General features: G+C 37.3%; 1 protein-coding gene across 5 annotated transcripts in view; it reads left to right on the forward strand.

The window, feature by feature from the left end:
* Positions 1-21779, forward strand: part of UNC13C (unc-13 homolog C) — a 166584-nt gene extending 144805 nt beyond the window's left edge. For all 5 annotated transcript variants that reach the window (XM_063412559.1, XM_063412560.1, XM_063412561.1 and 2 more), the window contains 8 exons: positions 1802-1951; positions 3198-3321; positions 5809-5865; positions 6898-6978; positions 7564-7711; positions 18383-18475; positions 19187-19346; positions 20244-21779. In XM_063412559.1, the coding sequence (XP_063268629.1) occupies positions 1802-1951; positions 3198-3321; positions 5809-5865; positions 6898-6978; positions 7564-7711; positions 18383-18475; positions 19187-19346; positions 20244-20529 (1099 nt within the window). In that variant the 3' untranslated portion in view covers positions 20530-21779. The remainder of the gene's footprint in view (positions 1-1801; positions 1952-3197; positions 3322-5808; positions 5866-6897; positions 6979-7563; positions 7712-18382; positions 18476-19186; positions 19347-20243) is intronic.
* Positions 21780-24468: the final 2689 nt, after the last annotated feature.

A 24468-nucleotide genomic window follows, 5' to 3' on the forward strand; every position in this document is an offset into this window, starting at 1 on the left:
TGGTCATTGTGAATGGCCTTCCTGGGTCATTTGCTTGCCTGTGGCTCTTCAAAAATTGTCTACTGAGCCTTACTCTCAGAACTTTTCATTAATCAGAGTGCACACTGCAGTCCTGAATGGGTATGGTGCTGTGCCTGCAGTGCTTGTGGTGTAAGAGGTAGTAAGTTACTTTTGCTTCAAATTAGAAAGAAATCAAAGATTAAGGGATTAGTGCTGTAGTGGTGCTCATTAAGCAAAGTCTGTGCTTGCTTATTTAATCCATCAGTGGGCAGTCTGGGTGGACAGTCTGCTTTTTTCTGAGTGTGCTTAGTCTGTTGTATTGTCTTGCTGTACTTTTGCTCCCAGGCTCTGCTTCTCGGATCATTGACGGTGCATGAATATTATTTCTTTACAGGGCTTCTTTCTGAATGAGCCAACTAGGTTTCTGCAAAAGCAAACCCAGAATAGCTCGGTGTAGGATATGCTCCAGATAGCCAGAGCATTCCTCATGGGTCAGTTTACTGCTTGGGTCTGTGAGGTTAACAATGTTAGAAAGATGTCTAATGTCAAGAAAGGCAGTGCATTATTTTGGCTTTTGTTGGAGGGACTGGTCCAAAGAATTTCTGTGAGCAGTTTCACTGGCTGCCTCGTGTTGATTTTATCCAGGCCTTTAAAGTGTGTAGGTAAGTGTATTCCCAAGTGCTTTTGGAAAAGTTTCTGATTTTTCCAGTTATTTCACATGGAGGTTTGCATTCTCTTTTTACAATTAGTCATGTCACTGAACAACTGTTTCTTTTCTCTCACAGTAAATTCTCTTTCACTTTACTCAAGTTAATCTTTGCCCATTTCTCTTTTCACCTTAACAGGCCCCATATATTTTTGGCCTCTGTTTCGCATTTCTCGTCATAAACTAATCCCAAACCACTTTAATCCATCACAAATCAATCCATAAACCAAGTTACTGTGTGTGCAGAGACTCTTCCTGCCTCTGAACTGGTGACTGATTAACTGCTCTTCTGCTTTGTGTCAATATAGTGTCCAAAGATTTTCACATCAGTAGCGCTTTAAGACTGTCAGACACTCAGCCAGATCAGGTAGGAAGCAGAAGAGTTTTTAGAAAAGCTGAGCAGATACAAACTTGAGGAGGAAGGATGTGTTCACAGTCACCTTGAAGTGAAAAAGATTCCTCCCAGGAGGAAGAGTTTGAGTGCTTCTAAGAAGGGGTTTTTTTGAACAAGGTTATTTTAAACAGTCCAAGTGTTTTAACTCTGTGTAGTTGCAAAGAAGTAACAAATCTTCTCATGCCACTGACTGTGTGAAATCTGGAAAAAGTCACATTGAACCAAACAGGGCAGAATCAATAGGAGTTTTTGATTTTACCTCAAGAAGAATATCAAAGCTCAATTCCTATTAACCATTACGAGAAAAATTATTTGTCATCACCTGGTTGTATCAGCCTTTCACACCAAAAATGAAATCTTGAGAAGTTGTTCCTTGCTGGTAGTTCATCACGTCTAACCTATAGATTGTTATACATCTGTTGCTTTCAGAAAATAAATATTTGGCACATCTACAAGGGTATGAAAATTGTGGCAGAATGGAAGCAAGGCAGGGAAAAGATCTAAACGCAGCATGAATTACTTGTATGAGCTATGATTCTCAGTAGAATTTATTTTCAGACTGTAACACCACAGTATGTTCAATTTTGAACATTGCATCATTGCAGAAAATATTTAAGTCTTGTTAAAGAACCTGATGCAAAATCATCATTGTTTTCTCCCACAGAATTCTTTCATTCTCTTTTTTTTTCTCCATCCTGTAGTTTCCAATTTGTTATTGAAGATTGTGTAAGACAAATGAGCAATGAACTGAATCAAATGAGAGGAAATGGGAATGCAGCAGCCAATAAGAACAGTGCAGCCATTGATGCTGAGATTGTGCTTCGGCCTCTCATGGATTCCCTGGACAAAACGTGAGTGTGGGACTGGGAGCTGGATGCTGCAGTCAGGCACACTGGGTTTTACTCTGAGGCACTGCTGATACCTGGAAGCTGATACTCTGTAGTATTTTTAATATTTCTAGGATTCACTGTGTGCAGAATCCCATGCCTAACCTGTTTACTTCCACTGAGCAAGTTTTACATAAGCTACAGGCTTGTCTTCCCATGTCTTGTCATGTTTCGAGTCATTGAAAATGAGCCAGTGCCAGGTCTCTCCTCCGCAGGCTGTGTTATGGAGATTGTGCTGAACAAAAGAACAAAAGTAATTCCCACCCTGAAATTGTCTGGCATTTGTTCTAGGCTTGTACCCAATGTTCCACTGCTTACTGATACGCACTTCTGTGTCACCAAAAACCAGCAGCAGCTTGATTTTTTTTTTTCATTTGGTAAAATGCTAAGTTTTGAGAGAATCCTGCAAACTCATTCTGGCCTCTGTAAGTAAGCATAACTTATGCTGTCCTCATTCAGCAGTGACAGGTTCTGAAAGGCCATGTGCAGCACAGGCACATCTGGAAGCACATTGATGTCCTTTGTCACTGGGGCTTGTCAAACACCAGTGGCCTTTTGGTGGAATGGCTGTGAGGACAGCCTGGCACTGATCCTGTACTCGAGGTCTCCGGTCACAAGTTACACACCCCTTTGGTTCCTTATGCAGATTTTCCCCAGCCAGAAATTTTCAAAGTGAAGATGGAAAAGGTGCTCCAAAAATTTAATTTTACTGTAAGTAATAGATAGCAAGATTGCTCAGACATGTCAGGATATAGAAATAAATGCTTCCAAACAGTAGCTGCGAATTTGCATTAGCTGTCAGCAACCAGTTCTGCATCCCAGTAGAAATACAAAACAAGAGAGACAGTTGCTCTTTATTTATAAGACATAAACAAATTATAGACTAAAACTTCAATTTAGGGGCATGGGATCGCTAAATTGTATCATCCATCAAACTTTATAACTCATTATGATTTTGCATTTTCAATAAATATGCTTCAGTGATATACTAAGCATTAAATTAGATAGGGGAGATTTATATGAGTTTGTCATCTCCAAGACTTTCTACCAAAAACATTTACCCATGATATTGCAAAATAATTTAGCTACTGAGAAATTTTTATTAGTAGAGAAAAGATAAACCTTAATGGCTATTAATGAGCATGATAGAGCACCTCTGAAGCCTTAATGCTGGTTTTGGTGACTGGTTTGTGGTTTTGTTTTATTCCAGTTTAAGTGTCTCTGCAAAAATCTGTGAGAAGACCGTTCTGAAACGGGTTTTGAAAGAGCTCTGGAAGTTAGTCCTAAACAAAATAGAAAAACAGATTGTGCTTCCACCACTGACAGACCAAACCGTGAGTGTTCCAGGGTAATCCTCAGTTGATATAAAGGATTGTAATACTGTGCCTGGTCAGGTGTTGCCAGGGAATCTGACTCTGTCCTCTCCTGTACCTTGACCACAAGCAGTGACACCTGGAGTGCGGGCAGTGTGTTCCTCTCTGGTGTCTCAGTCGTGCAGCTCTTAGCTGGTGAGGAAGTCTTGGCTCTTCATTTACTGCCTGCCCCAGCACAGCAGTTTTCATGTGAAAGAATGCAGCCGTGTGCTCTCGTACAAGGAGTTTTAAATCTGATTTCTCTCTTGGCTTCACTGTAACATGAAGAGTGTTCCTTGCCCTTCCTAGTGGCATCAAGAAATTCAATCACTTCCATTTGTGAGAAATCCAGGGATGCCCCATCCCATCCTCTCGCCCTGCCTGCTGTGCCATTCCTCATTTTGAGGCAGCGCTTAATTAACATCAGGAAGTTTAAGCCAAATATAGCACTAAAGACTTGGGGTATTTTAGTAGCAGACTTGACAGGAGGTCCTCTTTGAGCAGAACTGATTTCCAGCCTGCCGAGAAGAGGGAGCCGAGCTGAACTCACAGAAAGTGATGCTGCACAGGAGACTCCTGTGAGCACGGCCTGATGTGAACTCTGAGGGCAACAGTGAAATCTGCTGATCCTGTCCAAGGAGGCTTGGAGGCCTTTTCATAATTGTATTTTTGGTTTTTTGGGGTTTTTTTGTGGGTTTTTTGAGGGATTTGGATAACATAACTGTTAATTCTTCTTGGTTTCAATCTTGTTTAAAGTAAATTGACCATCTTATGATGAGCTAATCATGATGTTGCCACTGTGTGCCTTTGGCAACTTGGCTGTAACACATCCTGTGGTACCAGTTCAGCTGCTAAAAAGCTGTTGGTCAGGGTCCATAAGTTAAAGGTATATCATTAAATCATATTGTAATATATTGAAGATGCATAAAAAAATATTGCTGGACAGGCAGGAAAATGTAGAAATATGAGAAAAATGTAGAAATGTTTTCTAATAGAAAATGTATAAATGGTGCAGAGATAGTAATTAAATTACCTGAACTATTAAAAATTCTAGAGTAGAGCTGATCATGGCCAGGACTCCAGTCACTGAATATGTTCATATTTACTGACAAGACCTTGTTAACTATATGTAATTAGAAACAACCTTTGTTTCAATAAGTTTTAAGTTTACATTTCTGAGATCTTTAATTTGTTTTTCAAACTTTTTGGTGCAAATTCTATCTGCAAATACGTGAGTAGCATTTCAATTGGGTAACTGCATTTTCCATCCTGTGTTAGGAGCATTTATTAGCTTTATGCAGGATCAATTATTCATAAGACAATCTGTGCAGAGGTGAGTTTCCTTAGTGGTAGCTTTTATATAGAGTGTTTCTGGTAGGCACTGTGAACTATTTCCATTTATTTTGATACTTCTGTTTACTATTGAACACCGAATTAAAGAAAATCACTGAAAAGTAGGATACTGTGAGATATTTTCTAGCCCTGAATATTTCTGTTTGAAGATGAGAGGCACATGCACAAAAATGTGGTTTATTTTTTTCACTTTTAGATATAGATATATGGGTATATATCTATATAGGTATATATAAATGTTTATCTTACTGTTCACGCTACTAAAAAATAATTAAGATTTAGGCTGTAGTTCTATATTACATTTTCGTCAGTTGGAACATTTAGGAAGCAAAATTATTTCTGGAAAATGAAACTCTTTGGAAGAGAAAGTCAAATGAAAAATTAGTCCAGTGTAAGTTGGATGAATCTTTTTTTCTGAAATCCACATGATCAGGACTATGTCTTGCTGAAGTGCCATGTAACTGCCCTGGTAATTATATTGCTTGGACTAATTGTGTTAAAGATGTGAGAATAGAATTACGGTAGGATTCTGTCTGAGACAAATGTTGAAGGCATTGGCCTTTGGTGTCGTGCTAGGATTTGGCTATTGTAAAATATTTCTTTAACTGCATAATATCAATATCTTTTCCTTAAAAAAAGGCTCTAGCTCACAGTACACCATTGTGCTGTTTTTGCTCAGCTGAGGTTTCCTCTGCACAGGTTCTGCAGGTTCCTCAGGGCTGCTCACTTCCCACTATGATTGTTCATTTTAGCAGAGCACCTGAGAGCTGCAGTTATGGACAAACATCTCACTGACACAGGGAGAACAATCACAGCCTTGGCTTTCAGTGTTAAACACAAAATGAGATAGCAGAAAGGAGAACACAAAACCACTCTCAGCAGAAAGTGCAATATTTGTATCAGCTATAGAATACTGGAGGGAATCTTGCTGCAGGCATTCAACCACTTGGCCTTATCAACTGAATGAAAATGTGTCTCCTGGGCAACTGAAACTTTTATTTAGCTTTGCAAAACGGTGACTTTGGCCAATGTCCTAGCAGAAAATAAGATTGTGTTGACATAAAAAGCAAACATGCTGTCGTGAGTCTGTTTCCTTAATTTTCAATGTGATTACAGGGGCCCCAGATGATATTCAGTGCAGCCAAAGATCTTGGACAACTGTCAAAACTCAAGGTAATGGAGCCAGATGAAGCTGTGAATGGCTTGCACTAACAAAAAAAAAGGAGAAAATATTAGTGACTGTGAGGCCAAACCTCCTGCCTCGTTCTTATATGGTATAATAAGATTGAATGTGGCAGTAACTGCTCAGAGTTGAGTAATTATTGTACAGTTTCATTAAAACCAAGAATAAGGACTGTATGCCTGTATGGTAAGTGATCTCTACATGGTTTAAGAAGGCATCACTCCCATATTGCACAACTAGGCCTTACGAGCATTAAACATCACCAAAAAAAAATATCTTTGCTTCTGTAACCAGTTCTGGAAAAGCTCTTAAGGTGAGAATACCAGCAATTTTCCTTCTGTGGACTATTTATGTGCATTAGAAACTTAGATATAAAGTGGTAAAGTCTTCAGCACTTCAGTGCTGGCCTCCACTTAATGGACAGCAGAGCTGTTTGACACTGATGTCAGTTATTTGCCAGTTCTGCCATTAGGATTTCAGATTTGTACAGAAATGTGGTATTTGGGGCCTCTATGGAAGATTGTTCAGTTTGCTAGAGGAGTTAAAATACTACCTAAGTAAATCAGTGACTGCTTATTTAGACAAAGATTTAACAGGAGTGTAGTCACACTATGTCTAACATCTTCTAATAGGAGCCCCCTTTTTTTGAACATAGGGCATTAACAGACATCTGTTAAACAGTCAGGTTTATTAATAAAATTAATTACTTCTTATTATCTAATAAAATTGTTTTAAGTTAAATTTTAACCTTTTCCCCATCCCCCAGAACAGAGAAATAATGCATCCTAGGGAAAGAAGTAAAGCTCAGTATCGAAGAGAGGGTCTGGTTCTCTACAGTCTGTTTTCAAGAAACAACACAATTGCTCTGGGTTATAATTTGTTGTGAAAGGATTGTGAATTAATCCCTATTAATCGTAGTCCTTGGGGGGCATTTGGTGCATGCTTGTTTGTTTTGCAGAGAACAGATATTCACAATATTGTCTCTCTTTCAAGACCAACTGCAGTCTTGTCTTGCTTTGCAGGACCACGTGATCCGAGAGGAAGCCAAGAGCCTGACCCTGAGGCAGTGTGCAATAATGGACGTGGCACTAGTTACCATAAAGGTACAGCTTGGTGGGGCTTTCTGCTCTCTGCTGGAATGACTGATTGGATTTTAGATAAAAGACTGGAGACTTTAGATAAAAGACATGAAGACTCACACAGTCTTCATGGATTTGGTTTCTGAAGTCAAAAGAAGTCATTAGGAATATTTATTATAAAATTAACATATTATTTAATTGGCTTATCAGTCATTTTCACATTGGCCTGGATCATTACTTGGTGTAAATAACTGAAAAGCAGTCAGTTTCCAGAATAACAGCATATTTTCCTGTCTGCTGGGAAGAGACAGCACATCAGGAAGGTAAAGAGGCAGCTACTGGAGTATAAAATTGAAGATATAAGTAAGAGGAAATACTTATGATCAAGTGTTTTCCAATAGAACACTCTCCAAGGCAAGCAAAAAGTAACAGAGAGGGCTCCCAATTGCTGTTTTTTGTATTTGTAGTGGAATTGGCATTTCTTTCAGGAAAAAAAATAATTGGGAATTAGTAATGTTGGGAAAACAAACTGAACAAATTGAGAAATGGAACAAATTGAAGTACGCTCCCTTCTTCTCTGTGCACAACCATGTTTGTTTTTCATTTTAGCAATACTTCCATGCTGGAGGAAGTGGGCTGAAGAAGAATTTCCTGGAAAAGAGCCCAGACCTACAGTCCCTCAAATACGCTCTCAGCCTTTACACACAAACTACTGACACCTTGATAAAGAAGTTTATAGCCACACAAACTTCTCAGAGTAAGTGATCTGTAAGGGACACAGAAAAACATCCTATTATATTTTAAATGTTCTAAATTATTGATTGCAGATTCCATTCTGCAGCCCTGTGGTATTTTAGAGTTCACTGACACTGATTTGCCCATGTGCTGTTACTGATGTTATCCCTTCTCTAGCGCTGTTGGAGCTCCTCTGAGGGCGGTTCCTTTAGGGGCTTGTGACTGCACAGGAAGATCCCCGAGCTCTGGATGCACACTGGGTTATTTGTAGGAGCACTACACACATTATATTCCAAGCTGAATATTTTCTTCATTCCAGAAAATTCAAATTTTTGCATAATAGTAATCTCTACTAGATTTCTTTTGAATGCAATGAGCATTTGTAAAAATGACCTGCCTGCCACTTCATGTCTTTGGGAAAGAATAAAATTTGCTGATATAATGAATTACCCTGCTCCAGCTCAGAAGAATCAGAAAGTTTTAATTGGACAGTAAAGTTGGAAATCAATTGCTTTTACTTCTGAAGTACAATGTTACTCACAGTATAAAAAACCTGAATTTTGCAGCTTGCCCCAGGATTATTTCCAAGGAATGATTTCCTAAGTTGTTTCCATAGTACAACTGAGATCTGTTAATAACTCATATGTTACAAATGAGAAAATAACTATAAAACTCTAATGTGTAGGAAATAGAGTCTTTTTTCCCCCTCTCAAAAACAAAAATTAGCAATATGGATTCAGGCAGAAAATCGTTACTTTCTTTTATGTGTATTTTGCTTTTCTTTAACACATACCTTCCTTGTAGCTTCAGGGAAAAAAAATAGTTAAGTTGTAGCCATAAGTAATGATCTTTTATACATCCTGAACCACAAAATTGAATTTTCTGATTTTCATCATGATTTCAGCCTGAGGTCTGTGTTCATTTCTGTGCACACATTACCATGCCTATATTTGCACACCAGTATTGTTAAAAATGTAGCCACTGGGAATGAAACTTAAGGAAAAGTGACTCATAACTTTTCATTATCCTTTAATGCTTCATTTAAAAGAATTAAATCCTCATCTATTATGATCTCCAACCTCAGAGCTATAACTATATCATTAGCTTTTAGTTAAAATGACCCTGTTTGCAAACCAGAAGCTTTCACTGGAATATAATTGGATTGATATTTGGCCTGATTTTTTTCACATTACCAATCCATACTCAATAGACAGTTGGATATCATTAAGCTCAAAGCAATGGAAAAAGGAGTACTGTAAATCTAAAGTAAGTACATATTGTACAGTAACTACAGATAAACTGCAGGTAGAATTGGCTGCTTGGATTTCCTATAGGATCTACAAGAACCAGACACCAATAAGGCTTACATTTACCCACAGGTTGAAATAGTTTCTCTAAGCTCTCAAAATTTTTCTAAGAAACTGAAGAGCAAAAATTTGTCTGATTGGCATGAGAAAGGGGAGTTAACTTTAAACACAAACAGAAAGCCTAAGGTTGAACTTTATGATCTTGGAGGTCCCTTGCAAGTTCAATTATTCTCTGATTCTGTGATAATGGCTCTGTGTTATGGTCCTTTATATTTCTTGTATTCATGCAGGATTGTGTTCAATAGGAATAACCAAATTATCCAACACTATGATCTGCACTATTTGTAAAGAAGGATGATTGCTTCAACCAGAGTTTTGTTTCCCAGCCTTTGTGCCCACACTTTCCTAAAGATCTTGCAAACAAAGAAATTTGCATAAGATAATAATAATAAAACCATTCCCAACTTTTAAAATGGTGACTCAGGGATTCATAGTTTTTCCTGTGGTGGTTTCACCACACTAAATAGTTGAAATCACAATTCCTACTGTCTTTTTCAAACGCATCATGAGACTACATTGCTATAGACATATGCTTTAAAAACAAATTTTACACAACAGGAATAATGAAATTAACTGCTGTAATCTTACTCTGATGATTTTTCTTTTCAAAGCACCACTATAGACTCAAGACTTCAAAACAGACAAACGTTGGAATAAGTAAATGACAATGAGGAGAATAACCTGGCAGTAATATTTTCAGTAACTGCCTTTTTTAATTTATTTTTGTCTGTATAATGATTTGTCATGGCTGAAGGTCCTTTCCAGCTGTAATGACTCTATGCTGATGAAAGTTGTAAATTTAATGCTCACTCAGTGTTGTGAACACAAATCTGCACCCACACTATGAAAAGGAGAAAAGAGAAAGGTTGTCTGATAAATGAAGACACGGACAGTACAGGTACCAGATTAGCTTTCCCAGTGACACAGTTTATCAAATACCTCCTTTCTGCCTGGCAGAGGAGGAGGGAGAGGTTTCTCTTCAACTGTTATCCCAGATCTGCCACACACTTTCAGTGTGTTTAGAGATTAAATCTTGTGGAAACTCTGATCATTACAGATTTTAACATTGGTATCAATGTAAAGGGGATATAATCTATGACTGTCCCTTCGAGTAAACATTTCCAGAAAATAAGCAAAGCTTGCTAAGAACTTGTCCTGCTTTAATCCCAACCTACAAATATAAACATGCAGAGCAGCATTTTATTTAGCAAATAAATTATCAGTATTGTTTGATGGTAAACATTTTTATAATAATACATAGAATGATTTATAAACTAGTAATGAAATTTATCTTCACCTAGGGTTTAACTTCATATTAAATATTACCCAGAAAGGATTCAGCTGAGCCTGCAGTGCCTGTTGTAAGCACATTCATCTGGATCAGTTTTCTTATTCAATCATACACAAGTGCTGTCACTGACAATAACCATTCCATGGAGCAGGTCACTCCTGGAGTCTCTAAAAAGGACCTTGATACAGCCCTAAAGGATTTTGCAAAACCTGAAGGCACTTTAGTGAGGAGAACTGCATTCCAAAGCCTGAGTGACAAGAATTTAACACACTGGGTGGTCACTGGTACCTCTGCATAGGGCACATAAAACACAGCCAGGTGAGAATCGTGCACCATCACCAAGCAGATCACCTGGGATCCAGATCTCAGATTCATTTTATTTCCTCTGGACTTCTGTCAGCTGTAAATTGCCACTTTATTTGTGCACTAATAATAATAATAGTAAAAATTAGCTCATGCTGTAAAAGTGGGTGGGTTTTTTCCTCTAAATTCAGCTACAGGATATCATTCTTACATACATTCAGATTATTTTATGGGTTGCTTTCAAAATCTTTTGTAACCAAACCATTCTTTGAGCACAGTCTGCTTGAGCCAAGGGTGATCCAGTTGTAAAAGAGCAGCACAGTGCCAAGGCTGACCTGTAAACCCCAGCTCAGTTACAGGAACCTGGGGCTCAGAGCTGTGGGGCTGGAACCCCCATGGCTGGTTCAGCAGCCAGCCCAGAATTTCAAGGAAAGCTCCAAGGCTTCTGCAAAAATCATATATTTTGTACATTGACAAGAGCTCTAGACAAATTGGACAAATTTCATGTCAGGCAGGACAAGATAATTTTAACCAAACTTGAGCTAAATTCAACCACATTTGAACAATCCAGACAGAACTCTAAAAGCCAAAGGACAAACTCTCACTGTACTTGTCTTGGTCTGTTGTATGAACTTCCCCACTCCATGGGATACTTGACTTACCCTACTCTGTGCTGAGACCAGTACTGGGAAAGCTTCTCTTAAGTCATTCCTGAAAAAAGAAGAGAGAAGCTCTCTTCTCACTCAGCCTTTTAAGTTGTACCTTCACCTTTTAAACTACTTAAAATATATCAAAATTAAATAACTATGGTTTAGTTTATCAAATGCCCTGAATCTTCAGTAATTTCATAAACTACAGCCAGTGCTGTGAATATTTACATTTGTTTAACATCAACACTAATAATATTTGAACAAATACTAATTTAATTTTAACAAATTACATAAAGAGTCTCAAAACAGAGTTTCCTGAATTAGATCTCATTTATTACTACTAATTTCTCCAAAGTAAACACCACTCATGCATCTAAAATGGTTATTTATTGGACACAGAGAATTTTTTTTCTTACAAATTTGCAGCAGCTCCAGTTCATAAATGTTGTTAGAGAATAATACATAATGGCAGGATTCTGCACTATATTTTTTAGCTTGACTTAAAATAGTTTGTATCACTTAAGCAGAAAAATCAATACTCATCTCGCCACACAGAGCTGATATTGCAAACCCTACCTGTGTGTTTACAAGGCTGCAGAAAAGGCTCTGCCTCAGCTGGTCTGATTCAGATGTATCCATTCTTACACCAGACAATTGAAAGCTAAAAAGGGAAGATGTATCTGAAAACAGGAAAATATAATGCCCATTCTCATCAGGTAAATAAGCTCATCTCTAACACTAACTCCATCCTTGTCTTGTGAAGTCAGCAACACAGGGAAGGAAGTTACATCATCAAAATGGAGACAAATTCTTTTCAGCTGCCAAGCCAAAATTCACTTCTGTCTTCCTTTGCAACCTGTAATTGCACAAAGCAAAGCAGAACCTCAATATTTCATAAATCTATGGAATGAAATTAAAACAATTATCCTATATTAACTATAATTAAGGCAAACAGATAAATGACATCATACTACAAAAAATTTCTTAAATTGTTTAGCAGCTCTTATAGGTGCAAAAGAAAGACATTTCTTCTTTTGCTTGTCAAAACCACTGTACTATTAAATGTCATATTTTGAAAGCTATACCTGTATTCTATCAGGAAATTAAAGTCCTACTGAGCATTTCCAGTTCTCTCATAACCCATACTTCAGAGAGAATTTAACTCAAGAAATAATCCCTGCTTCATCCACTGTAGTTTCAAATTGAGGTCAGAACCATGTGTTACACAACCTTATTTCATGAAAAAACCACCCAGACCTGCATTACAAGCTGCAGCAATCAGCACACTATTGCAAGAAACAAGCAGGAAAGATAAGAACAAACAAAGAAGAAACTTGCTGGATTACAACTAAAAAATATTCCAGCATATGCTGATAGCAAAGCAAATGAACTCAGAATAGTGGCAGAAAAATAATTATTTTTACAGTTCACATAGATAAAACCAGACTGCTGATAAAGCAGGTGGTCTTTACAAAACAGTCACTTAAGTGGCTGTCCCACTAGAAAGATTCTGGTTGTTCCTTAAATCAAACAGTAAAGCATCTAAATTAGAAATAAGTTGTGTATCAGTTTCCTCTAAGTCTTCAAGAAAATAAACACAAGCTACAGGTAACCATCAGTTATATGATACCAATTTTTAAAAAACAGCTTCCTACTAGAAGCAGAGCACTCAAAACATACAGAAACCTCTTGAGAGGCCTGTGCGTTGTCTGGGTAAAACACTGGACAGAATACATACATATATATAAATATAAATACATATTAAAAATACACACACACCCACAGAGGGATAGATGAGGCCAGTTGGGTACACACCTCCCAGATGAAGGCTGGCTCACCCCACTTCTTTAGCTGCAGCTCTGGGGGGTCCCAGTGAGCTGAGCCCTGGCCCTGGAGCACGGCTTTCCCTGGGAGAGATGAGGGAAAGGCCTGAGCTGATTTACATTTGATTTACAATGATTTACAAATGATTTACATTTGCTAATCAAATACAAACCTGAATCTTTTCAGTCTCTGCATGGCAGCATGGTGAATAAATGGTTGCTGAACTGAACTTGGTTCTCAGAATCCCCCAAAACAAATAATTATCAACCACTTGTATAGCAACTTCCTGACGCAAAGCACATGGTGCAGTTAGTGTGGTTATCATGATAAAATCAGTTTTCTCTGCTGCCATGCTTTTCTCTAACACACATACAGAAGAGATCATCTAGCTTGCTACATCCATCTCCTAACAATTCAGCTTTAACTTACTCTTTGTGGATTAAAAGAAAATGTTAAAAAATGCACTCAAGGTTTTCCTCCAAGTCAGTCTGTGAAAAATAACTCAATGAGTCACCCTGATATTTTCTCTCCTAATAAATTAGCAGCTCCACACCAGACCAATATATGTATTTTATTGGCATCATCAATCAGAAGATGACAGATGCTTGTCTGGATTAAAGTGCTGATTTCATAGCTTGTGTAATTCCTAGAGCATTGGAAACTATGAAACCTTGAATATTTGTTCAACTTTTTCATTCCTGTGTCCCATTTAGAAAATAAGGTCAAAGTATTCAAGGTCCAGTGTTCAAATGAGCAGCTTCATGCTGAAAAAGCCAGTGAGGCAATGGGAGAGGTCAGGCTTCCCACAGGAACAGTGCCAGGTCAGCTGGCCTGGCTCCCAGTGCTCAGCCAGCTTAGTCTTGGGTAATAAAATCATGTCATACATGATTATTATTAGTTTGCAGGTAGTTGTTTTTCTTCTGAACTGGATTTCTAATCCTCAGAGAAGCAAAGATGATCTTGAAATCCTGAACCCATAGAGGCAGTTATTAAAAAAACCACAAAAAACTAAGAGAGAATCATATGTAAACCTCCCAAAATTTTGAGAGTCATACAAAGTTTCAGAGTCTTGCTTATCTTTGGAACCTAACTTCTAGGTTTGCATGAAAAAAAGAGCCCAGCAGAAATAAATGGGATTCACAGAAAATGAGTTAGCATAAAATTTAAGAATGTGGGCAGTTGCAGTATTTTTGCCCCAAAGTAGCCAAAGTCCTCCTCTTTTGAGAACTTTTTGCAGCTAAAAGGTCAAGCAAGACAAAAGAATCCTTCCACAGAAAGGTGCTTTTATGCACAATCACGGATTGATTCAGTAGGAGTCTCTTGTATTTAGCAGGAATATTATCCTAGAAAATACAGGGAGTTACTGTTTTGTTTCTACAAAACATACATGACTCATTTTTCCATTTGCATATTCTACTGTTTTCTCTATCAGAGTGCACAAGTTCACCTTTTACAAAGTTAACAACTAAGGAATGGAAGGCAGTGGAATTTCTCTGTGCACATGTCATGATTATGACTATCATGACTAAAATATTTGACTTGGTCCTTGGTCCAAAATGTGTCTTCTGTCAAAATCTTTAGTGTTATAACAGCTCTCACACTGGTGCCATTCCAGGTGCTAAATAAGGAGGAATAAAGTTTGACTTCTAGGCCTTTCTAGTCCCTGAGGAGCAAGCTTCTTTGGCCAGAGGAGAGATTTTTTCTTCTTTGATGCAAAAGAATGACTGCACTTTAAGTGCATGGGATAACTTTAAGACCCACCAGTAAGAGGATGCTGTAATTTGACTGACATAAATATACTAACAAATAAATGTAAAAGCAGATATTAGAGAGCAAGCAGTAATAATTAAACATCCATAAGGTTTTCAAACATAAGGCAGAATCATTTATAAGTCTGTTAGCCTTCAAATGAGTTATATTACAGTACTAAAGGAAGAGAAGTGCAATCATCCTCTGCAGTGCATGGAGAGATTTATTGTCAGCTAAATTGGCTTATTAAATGCAGTAGGATAAATGGACCTTTCTATAGTGCAGTCAGAATCACTAATTCCTGCTGTGACTGTGTGAGAAGTGGTAGCAAAAAAGAAAACAAAACAAACAAAACAGCAGAAATACACAGGTCAGAGACTTTAAAATGAAGTACCATAGCTCTTAAATGTCAACAAGAGATGCTATAAGCAAATACTAAATGTCCTGGAATTGTATCTCTAGTTTGTTCAGCAGGTAAGAAAGAGAAAGATGGATGGGGTGATTACTAAAAGAAACCAAGTTTATATTCTAGACTCCAGCAGAAATGGTCTCTGCTGACTGAGGTGTTCTGCAAAGGAGGTTTTCTCAGAAATACTTGAATGTGGGGTCATTTTAATGTCAACTGCTTTTAGTCTAAAACTGGGTGATGTTTTGCACACATTTCTTTATAACCATGTCAAGCTGTACTGTACATACAAGACTATTCACACCACATATTTGCAGTACTGCTTGCAGCACTGTTGTAAATTATGGACTACCAGGAAAAGGAAAGAGATACCGATTAGGAGACTTTGCAAGAATATATTTTACATAAGTTAATAAAAAAGGTGGAGAAACATAACAGGCCTAATCTTACAGATGCATAGATTTGTGTATTGATGAAATCCTACCTGTCATTTTTAGAGGTTAACACTGGACACTTCACTATTACCACCATATGCACAGGCTGCTCTCAAGGCTATCAAACAAAAACGCTAATTGTCTTCTTTTAAAACTTTCCTGGGTGTTTCTTTTTAAGCTAGAGGCTAAAACAAGTAACTGACACCAGCTGATATTTTCAGTGATATTCAGGATCAACTTAAATCATCTTCCATTGCAGTCAGGGGTAAATTATTCTTGGTTGGGAGAGGCTTCAAGAACTTCTCATTCTCTCTCAGTACACTCAGTTTGTCCTACCATGCAGTGTCCCTAAGATTTAGGTGGTGCAAATTCCTGGTTCCCTTCTCCTGTCCGGTTTGGCATTGAAAGCTTTTTAATCAGAACAGAGTTACAGTTTGTTCACCTCAAATTTCAGAGCTGAAGGAAGGCTAGAGATGGAATCAAAAGCATCATTCATAAACAGGTTCATCACCACAAAAAGCACCTGTGCTGAGGTTGAGTTCCATGCATTATGGAACAACGTGGAAAGATGGAATTTCACAATATGAAAGAATGGGACAGATTAATGCTTCAGGACCTCCAGTCCCTGCTCTCTTTGATTTACTTTACAGTATCACAAGGCCAATGAGAATACCCTATATGTAAAAATATATTATATACAGTATTGGATTCCTATCCTGGGCAAGCTGCTTTCTGAATTACAGGCATTGTCTGCATTTAATCCAGGTAATCCACATAAATATAAGGGAAGGCTTTTTCACACAAGTCAGCACCCAGGATTAAATGTGACTCCATTAAAAACCTGCTCACTGACATCTGACCTAATGACACTGTGTTTGCAAGAGAAAAGGAAACCACCTTTAGCTTCATGACCTTCACCAAATGACAATTTCCTTTCTCTTCCCAAGTAAAAGCAAATTTTACTATAGTCAAATACTACTTTGGTCTGTGCTTCTAAATAAAGCCATTCTATTATTCTTATTATTTAGCTGTTCTGGTCCATTTGGTTCCTACCTTTTTCTATAAGTTATTTTTAAAATTATGCATTATTTACTGTGAATAAGCCATAGAATGATTCACCAACGCAGAGCTTCCATACAGTACAGCTTTAAGTCATTATCCAAATACAAGAAACTTAATTGCTGCCACTGAAGCCAGATCTGTCATTAAAAAGTCAGTGTCTAATTAGTTGCTTACTCACATATCACTAGTGGTCCAAACTGTCTGACTGATAATGAAATACATCTAACAGCAAAATCTGTACAGGTACTCTGCAATTCAGAATTGGCAGCTATAGATACAGTAAGACACTGTCATTGTGCACTTTTAAAACACTGCTGTGTTTGTAAAGTAGGTTCACAATAATTCCAAGCCAAGCTCACCTGAAAGCTTAGAAATGCACAATAACGTTCAAGGATTCTGAGCCTGTTAAATGATCACTGAATCTCACATTTGGATATAGCAGGTAAAAAAAGGCTTGTTCTCTGAGGCAGTAACACTTGAGCTAAGAGCATTTAATTGGCCTTGCAGTGTTCATGCCATGTAGAGAACATAATTACAGATCAGGCCAAAACAGTGAGTAAACATCACCGTAGAGCTCATTTCTAGAAAGTCACTGGTGAGGAAATCCAGGAAAGAAAAAGACAATGCATGATAACAAAAAACTACCCTAGTTATAAACCAATGTAAGGGGGGAAATCACTTTCCCCACTACCATTACAGAAGACACCCCTTCCTTAATTCCTGTATGAACTGCTGGAAAAATTCTAAAGGAATGTTTGCTTCTCCTCTCATATAGAGGGATGGGGTACCAGTGGGTAAGGAATTTTTGTTTAAATAAGAGGAATACAGAATCTTTTCTCTGCTACCCACAGAAACAGCAGCCAGTTGTAAAGTGGTAGCAATTTACTTTAGTATGTGGTACACAGGAGAGCAAGTGCAGTTCACAAAATTGAATGTTCACAATCATCCAATCAAAGAACAAGTAAGCATACTCAGTTTTATTTATGCTGTACTGTTCTAATCTGATATATTGAGGAACCTTTCAAGACAATATTTAAAGTCCTTTTAAAGGTTCATTCTGTACAAATTGACATACAACCTCCCCTGGTGCTCAAAAGTAAAAACTTTAAAAAATTAGTTCCTGGTTCCTCTGCCATCCTCTCAACCTTCTCCTTTCATTTTTAACCCCTTCTGTCTATGCTAGTGCAGAACATCAGTAATTTCTTGAGAGAAGACCTTCAGCAAAGGATTCATCAATAGTGATATAGAAGTAACTTTCCATATACACACTTAGCAAAAAGATTTTTGGGAGGTACATGAAAAGCACGACAAACCCACCAACTTCTGCATTTCGAGATGCAAACACACCCACTGACAACCAAAAGGGAAAGCTCCAGATGAATGCACAGGATTTTTCATTTCACTGAGGCACTTTCCATAGGTATTTGTAATTGCCCAGTACTTCTGTGGCAAGATCATTTATGAATCCATAAGTGATTCCCCCTTAAATATGAAACACATCAGAAATTTGTAAGTGTTTCTAAAGGAAGATACCACTCACCTTTGGCTGTCTATTTCTCTTGACGCATTGAGAAGCCAGGTGTGCTAACCAATAATTCTTGTTTCAGGTCAAACTACTGATAATTCAGTGGGTGAGATATCTGTACAGGTGGATGTCTCAACGCATCCTGGAACTGGTGAGCATAAAGTCACTGTGAAAGGTAAGTTTAAACAGTCAACTTTAAAAAGATAACAAGAAGACCAACCCTCCAAGCACTACATCCTAAGTCAAACATACCAATACTAAAATAAAAAATTATAAGTGTCAGAGTATTTGAGAAGCTGTGAGCACACTTCAGGTGATTAGGAGTGCACTTTTTCCTTGTTCAACATCAGCAGAATTTCAGATTGTGCAGGCAACTACTGCCCGTGCTTCTCTGTGTAGATTTAAAGCTGTACTAAGTTATAGAGTTATAAATTAAAACGTGTCAAATTATAATTTTCAATTGCTTGTACATAATTCAACTTTTATAAAACTGCAGCAAAGCTGAGTGGTGAATGACTGCACCAAGCCTTAAGAAGCTGCATTTTTAACAAATGCCTTTGTTCTGCACAAACTGAATCTCAGAAACACGGGATCACTCAGATTAGTATAAGCTGATTTTTTTTAATTGCAGTAAAGGTAGCAGGCAAAAAGAAGCTGTAAATGTAAAGTTTTTTTGTAAAATACACGTTTATATTTCATACTTTTGAACCTAAATGTAGTTAGTCATCTTTACTGGGCTGGGAATGGGCAAAGCTCCTCCTAGGCTTACCAGGTATTGATATCCTATAGGAAAGCTCTCACTGGCTATACAAAGTCATACAGGGTAATTAATTGGAACTCTTCCAATGGCATTTTATTTAACTTCACTTCTTTTATCTCTTTATAGTTGTAGCAATTAATAACCTAAACTGGCAAACAACAGCTATGTTCCGGCCCTTTGTGGAAGTTTGCATATTGGGTCCTAAATTAAGTGACAAGAAAAGAAAACATGGAACCAAGACAAAGAGCAACACCTGGTCACCAAAGTACAATGAAACTTTCCAATTGTAAGTCTTTTGTGTCCTTGAATTGCATATTTTCTGAAAATTTTCCTAAAATATTTTTGCCTTTAAACTATTAATAACAAAAAAGCCATCCTAACAAAAATAGACACCATTTCAAAATTATTTACTAATTTGTATCTTTGTAGTGTATGAAGATGAATGGCAGTCACCAAGCTTTCAGTCCTAGAAAACCTAGTTAAAATGTACAATTAATTTCCCTACAGAGGAATAACTATTTCTGTCCCTTGGAATCTATTGACCTAGGTATTTGTTTAGACAGAAGCATAAATTATTATTTCTAGATATCTGGCCTTCATACCTGTAGAGATATCTAAATGTGTATTGGGTTGTGCATGTGTTAATAGTATTGTTTACCTAATGCTATTACCATTTAATCCTTAAATCTGTACGAAACTTCCACCTAACCTGGCGTTTTAAATTTAGTATTTCACCCTTTTTTGAGACCAATTTATTTTCCTCCCCTTACCCTCCAACCCTGACTGGAAATGAGTTCACTGCGTGTCTCAGCACAAAGCTCCTTTTGATGCCTGCTGCCAGGATTTTCTGTGTATTTTGAAGCTGATTTTAAGTCATGGTGCTGACAGTCGGGGAACCAGCTGAACATTTTATGGACTTTCCAGGGAAAGGCAGCTGCCTGTCCCAGCTATTGAGGAAATTCTGCTTCTGTTCAGCTGCTGAGAACAGAGGCTGCAGCACCAATACATCTGAAGGGTTACCTGTGTAGAAAGCTTAAAACCAGGCATTCTCTCGTAGCAAAACGGAACTACAAATAAACTACCACTCTCACGTTAATTTGCCCAAGATTTCTAGAGTGAATTAATTCCCTGGGGGAATGAGGCTGAACTCCTTGTTCTAAACTGCCACTGTTGATCCCCACAGCCTGCTGAGTAACGAGGACAAGCCCGGGGCGTACGAGCTGCATGTGTCGGTGAAGGATTACTGCTTTGCGCGGGAGGACCGCGTGATCGGCATGACCGTCATCCAGCTGCGCGCCATCGCCGACAGGGGCGGCTGCGCCTCCTGGTACCCCCTGCTCAGGAGCATCGCCGTGGACGAGACCGGCCTAACCATCCTCAGGATACTCTCCCAGAGGAACAACGATGAAGTTGCTAAAGAATTTGTGAGACTGAAAACAGAAACAAGATCTGCTGAAGAAACGGCCTAAAACACCCAAGTAATGCAAGATTGTCACCGCCCAGAGCATAAATACAACGCTGTTGTCTGACTAGTGCATGCATGTGCAAATCTGTGGGAATGTTTAACTAACTATGTTTTCAGTGTTTGCCAGTACTTACGTACTATATTTGCAAGGTATGTCAAGGAGCTGTAATACCTTTTATACATATTTTGGTCTTTGGTAAAGTAATTGTTCCAATGAAGTGCCAAAACTAAGATTAAGAGTAAATGTTTCATCGTCTCTTTTTAAATGTTGATTTCACCTCATCACAATGTCATTATTTTTTAACATTTATTTATAAATAAGTAGCTTTTTTAATTGATAATAGGTTCTCTCTGTTAAACTGTGTTGCTTATTATAAATTAAGTTACGTCCCTTACTCTTACTTTAAAAATGAGGTGCACCTAGTTTTCTTCAAACTCTCATGTTATGCAAGCCTCATTTTAGGTATCTTACTGATGACTTTTTCTATCATTACTACAGATGCAGTTACTTATAGAAAGTGTTTGTAATTTTATAATTACCAATATAAAGTAATGATTTTTGCATAAAAACTGAAAAAGGATGGAAATATTTTATGCTAATCTCTTTTTCCAACCTTTCATAAATATCACTGTGAAGAAATGCTGTTAAAGCAGGTTCTCAAGAAGCTGTGCTTACCAGAGTTTGTTACTGATGTTTGATATCTTGAGATAACTTTGTTCTTCAAAACTGCCACGGTAATATCGTATTTCTATTAAAAGAGTAAGTCAGTATCTGTAGAAACAGGTTGCTGTACAGTACAGTATATGTGCTTTTAAAAAGTGATTTTTTAAATGATATGGTACTGTACAAGGGGTAGTAGTTTGGAATATGTAATGCTGGTTTGTGGTTTGTTTCTAGAAATTGTTTATGAGAAGAAAAGATGCTGTTAGCATTTTCACTCAGAGTTATTAATGTTGCTTTACATACTTAGCTGTAACATCAGTTAAGTGCTTTATTTCTTTAATTTTTTTTTAGAAAAGTTCAACAGTTTGTACTTATGCAACATTACTATGTATTGCACTAAAGCAAACTCTGTGTCCTGTAAATATATTTAGTGAGGAATTGTAAAATAAAGTATGCAGAAACTGCTTTCTAGTTTTGTCATTTGATATTATTTATGTAACTATTGGGGTTTTGTGCATGTATAAAGCCCATGGAGTGGGCTTACTATATAGCTTTATAATATATTAAAGTATGATTTGCACTGTCTGGAATCTGGCTGTTTTATAAGTGTAAAATTTGACATGTCAGTGTCCTAAAAAGTACAGTGAGTTAGGTAGATGTATATATACACACACACATAAAAAATGTTGTGTAATACTACACATTTGTCATTGGTTGTGGTCACAAGTGTTTCTCATTACACAGCTTGGAGTTCTCAGCTTTGCTTAGGGAAAAAGTAACTAAGGGAAGGGAGGACACAGTTTGTATGTTGATGACAGCCTTGCAAAAACATAACACTCAACTCCACGCAGGTAAACCAGATTCTTTCCAGGAGACATTTGTTAGATGCTTAGATGAGATTTTAGGTATTTGAACAGCCTTCTTCCTTGAATACTAAAAATCAGATTTGTCATAAGTATATTTAGATATTTAGAGAAGTTATGCACAGTCTTTAGAGAGTTTAGAACATTCCTCAAAGATCACAGATCTCAAATTGTGTTTCTGCGAGGTATGGCCCAAAATGTCAACGGTAGACACAGACTCTGTTTACAGTTAACAAGATTTGATGTAAGAAAACATCAGCAGGCTCAGTTTCAAATAAAAAAGGAGAATAATTAAGAGATGAGGTGGTTCCTGGTACAGAACACTGTTGTGAACAAAAAATAATTCCACAATATATCATTTGTGGCTCTGTGAATTAAACCAGAAAGGCTCGAGTAAACAGCTTCTGGTTTTTTTACCCGGAGCACTTCCATCATATTTTTCTGTGGCTGTTTATTCTACTGTAAAATGGCACACATTTTAGTGCATAACATAATCACCACCCACTTAACTGTTTATCCCCGAGATTTGGGATAAAGGAATAACAACAGACTCAGTCAAGGCAGTCAATTACTGCTCGCAGTGGATTCCCTCAGCTGAATGCAGCAGAAGCAATCAGGCAAGCTGGTAAAAGCATCCCTTATAATCCACAGCTTTACACAGTGCTCTTCAATGTTACACTGTTTTTAACAGAGATATTTATTCTATATACCAAAATTTGTCTTGTGGAAGATAAGAGGAAAGTGCATTAGTTCTGCAGCACAGGACTGTGTTAAGCGTTGTTATGAATCAAAATACAAGGAAATTCAATGGTGTAGCACGAGCAGTTGGACCTCACACGTTTCATGTAGTCAGAATGATTGGCATGGAAGAGTTTTCAGTGCTGTTTTAAAAGCTGTTATAATCTCTTTTAGGGAAGTAAATATCCCATTAAAAAAAAATTCAACTTGGGAGAATTTTCTTAATTCAGCTGAGCTAACCTAAGCAAACTGACAGCTGTTCCTGCAGTTTCACTTCTCAGTGACAACTGATGCAATCAAAACTCTAAATGGAATTCCATTTGTATTGGTTGGTTAAGATAGCAAATATACACAAGTGCACTTAGGGAAATAAAGGAGAAAAAAACACGGTAGAGAACAGCAAGATTAATTTGAGAACAAATTTTCCATTCTCCAAGGAACAGTTACTACATGGAAATGATTTGATCTGCACCTGAAAACAGCAAATGCATTCAGAGAAGTCTGTCATATGACAGCTCTTCAAGTCAACCTGGAGGCTCAGAACTGACAGTTCTGCATCAAACTCTTTAATAAAGACTGAGAAAGATTTTTGCCATTTTTATTTTGTTTTCTAGGGTGACAATGAAAGAGTCAAATATAGAAACTGAATTAAATTTTTCTCAAAGCATTTTAGCTAATATCTGACAAAAGAAGGGAAATAATAATGTGTGAATTAAAGACATATAACAAAGTAAAACTAACAGCCATTCTGAATCAAACACCTTATCTGATTTTTTTTTTCCTAATGCTACATTGAGATGACACCCGAATTAAGAACACAGGGCTGGAACTGGCCTTTCCTTTGCATATGGACACTGAACCCACAAAACTGCTAAAACACCAAAGGAAACATTTGAGATGGAATGGGATGGGCATACTGTTCATACCTTTTATAGGAGACTTACATTTCTATCAAAATTATCAATTCATGGATGTTGAGACATCATCGGGAGCCTCAATTTGCCCAGCAGCAAAATATGAAACATTTTTAAAATTATTTTGTCTGTACCCTGGAAAGATCAAGAGACTTTTCATAAAGAATTCCTGGCATGTGCAAATGCCACCATTTGGCTTAGGTAGACTTAATGACTCTGGTGATTTACTTGAGAAGCTTACAGAAAAGAATCATAATAATAGACAAATCATTTCCATTGTTTTTCCTCAATTTGTTTTGCTAGTTTTCATTGATATTCTCATGCTAGTGACTGTAGAAATCAACTTTGTAGACAAATACTGAAAACAGAATAATAATTTACCATTACTGTATTAGTCTGAATTAAATACACATTTCTCACAAATCCCTTGAAATCTAAAGACCTGAACAAATATGGGGAGAATATTAAGTTATTGTATTAAATTAAATTCAACTAGCAGACATAAAATTAACATAAATGGATTCAATGTTATTTGTAAAATACAGCTGGGCAAGTGTTGGAAAGCATTCAATTGTTTACACATGCTTATTTTGATGGTATTTTCACATCACTTTGCATTTTGGCACCAGATTTATGTGACTGACCTGTACCATGAAAATTCATAAAAATGAATCTTCAGGAGACAAATTCGAAAATTTTTTTAGAAATTATAATCAAGACGTGATACAAACACTAGACTGAGACTAATAAGCAGAACTGGGATA

This window comes from Prinia subflava, chromosome 15 (genome assembly GCF_021018805.1).
Source record: "Prinia subflava isolate CZ2003 ecotype Zambia chromosome 15, Cam_Psub_1.2, whole genome shotgun sequence".
NCBI classification, from domain to species: Eukaryota; Metazoa; Chordata; class Aves; order Passeriformes; family Cisticolidae; genus Prinia; species Prinia subflava.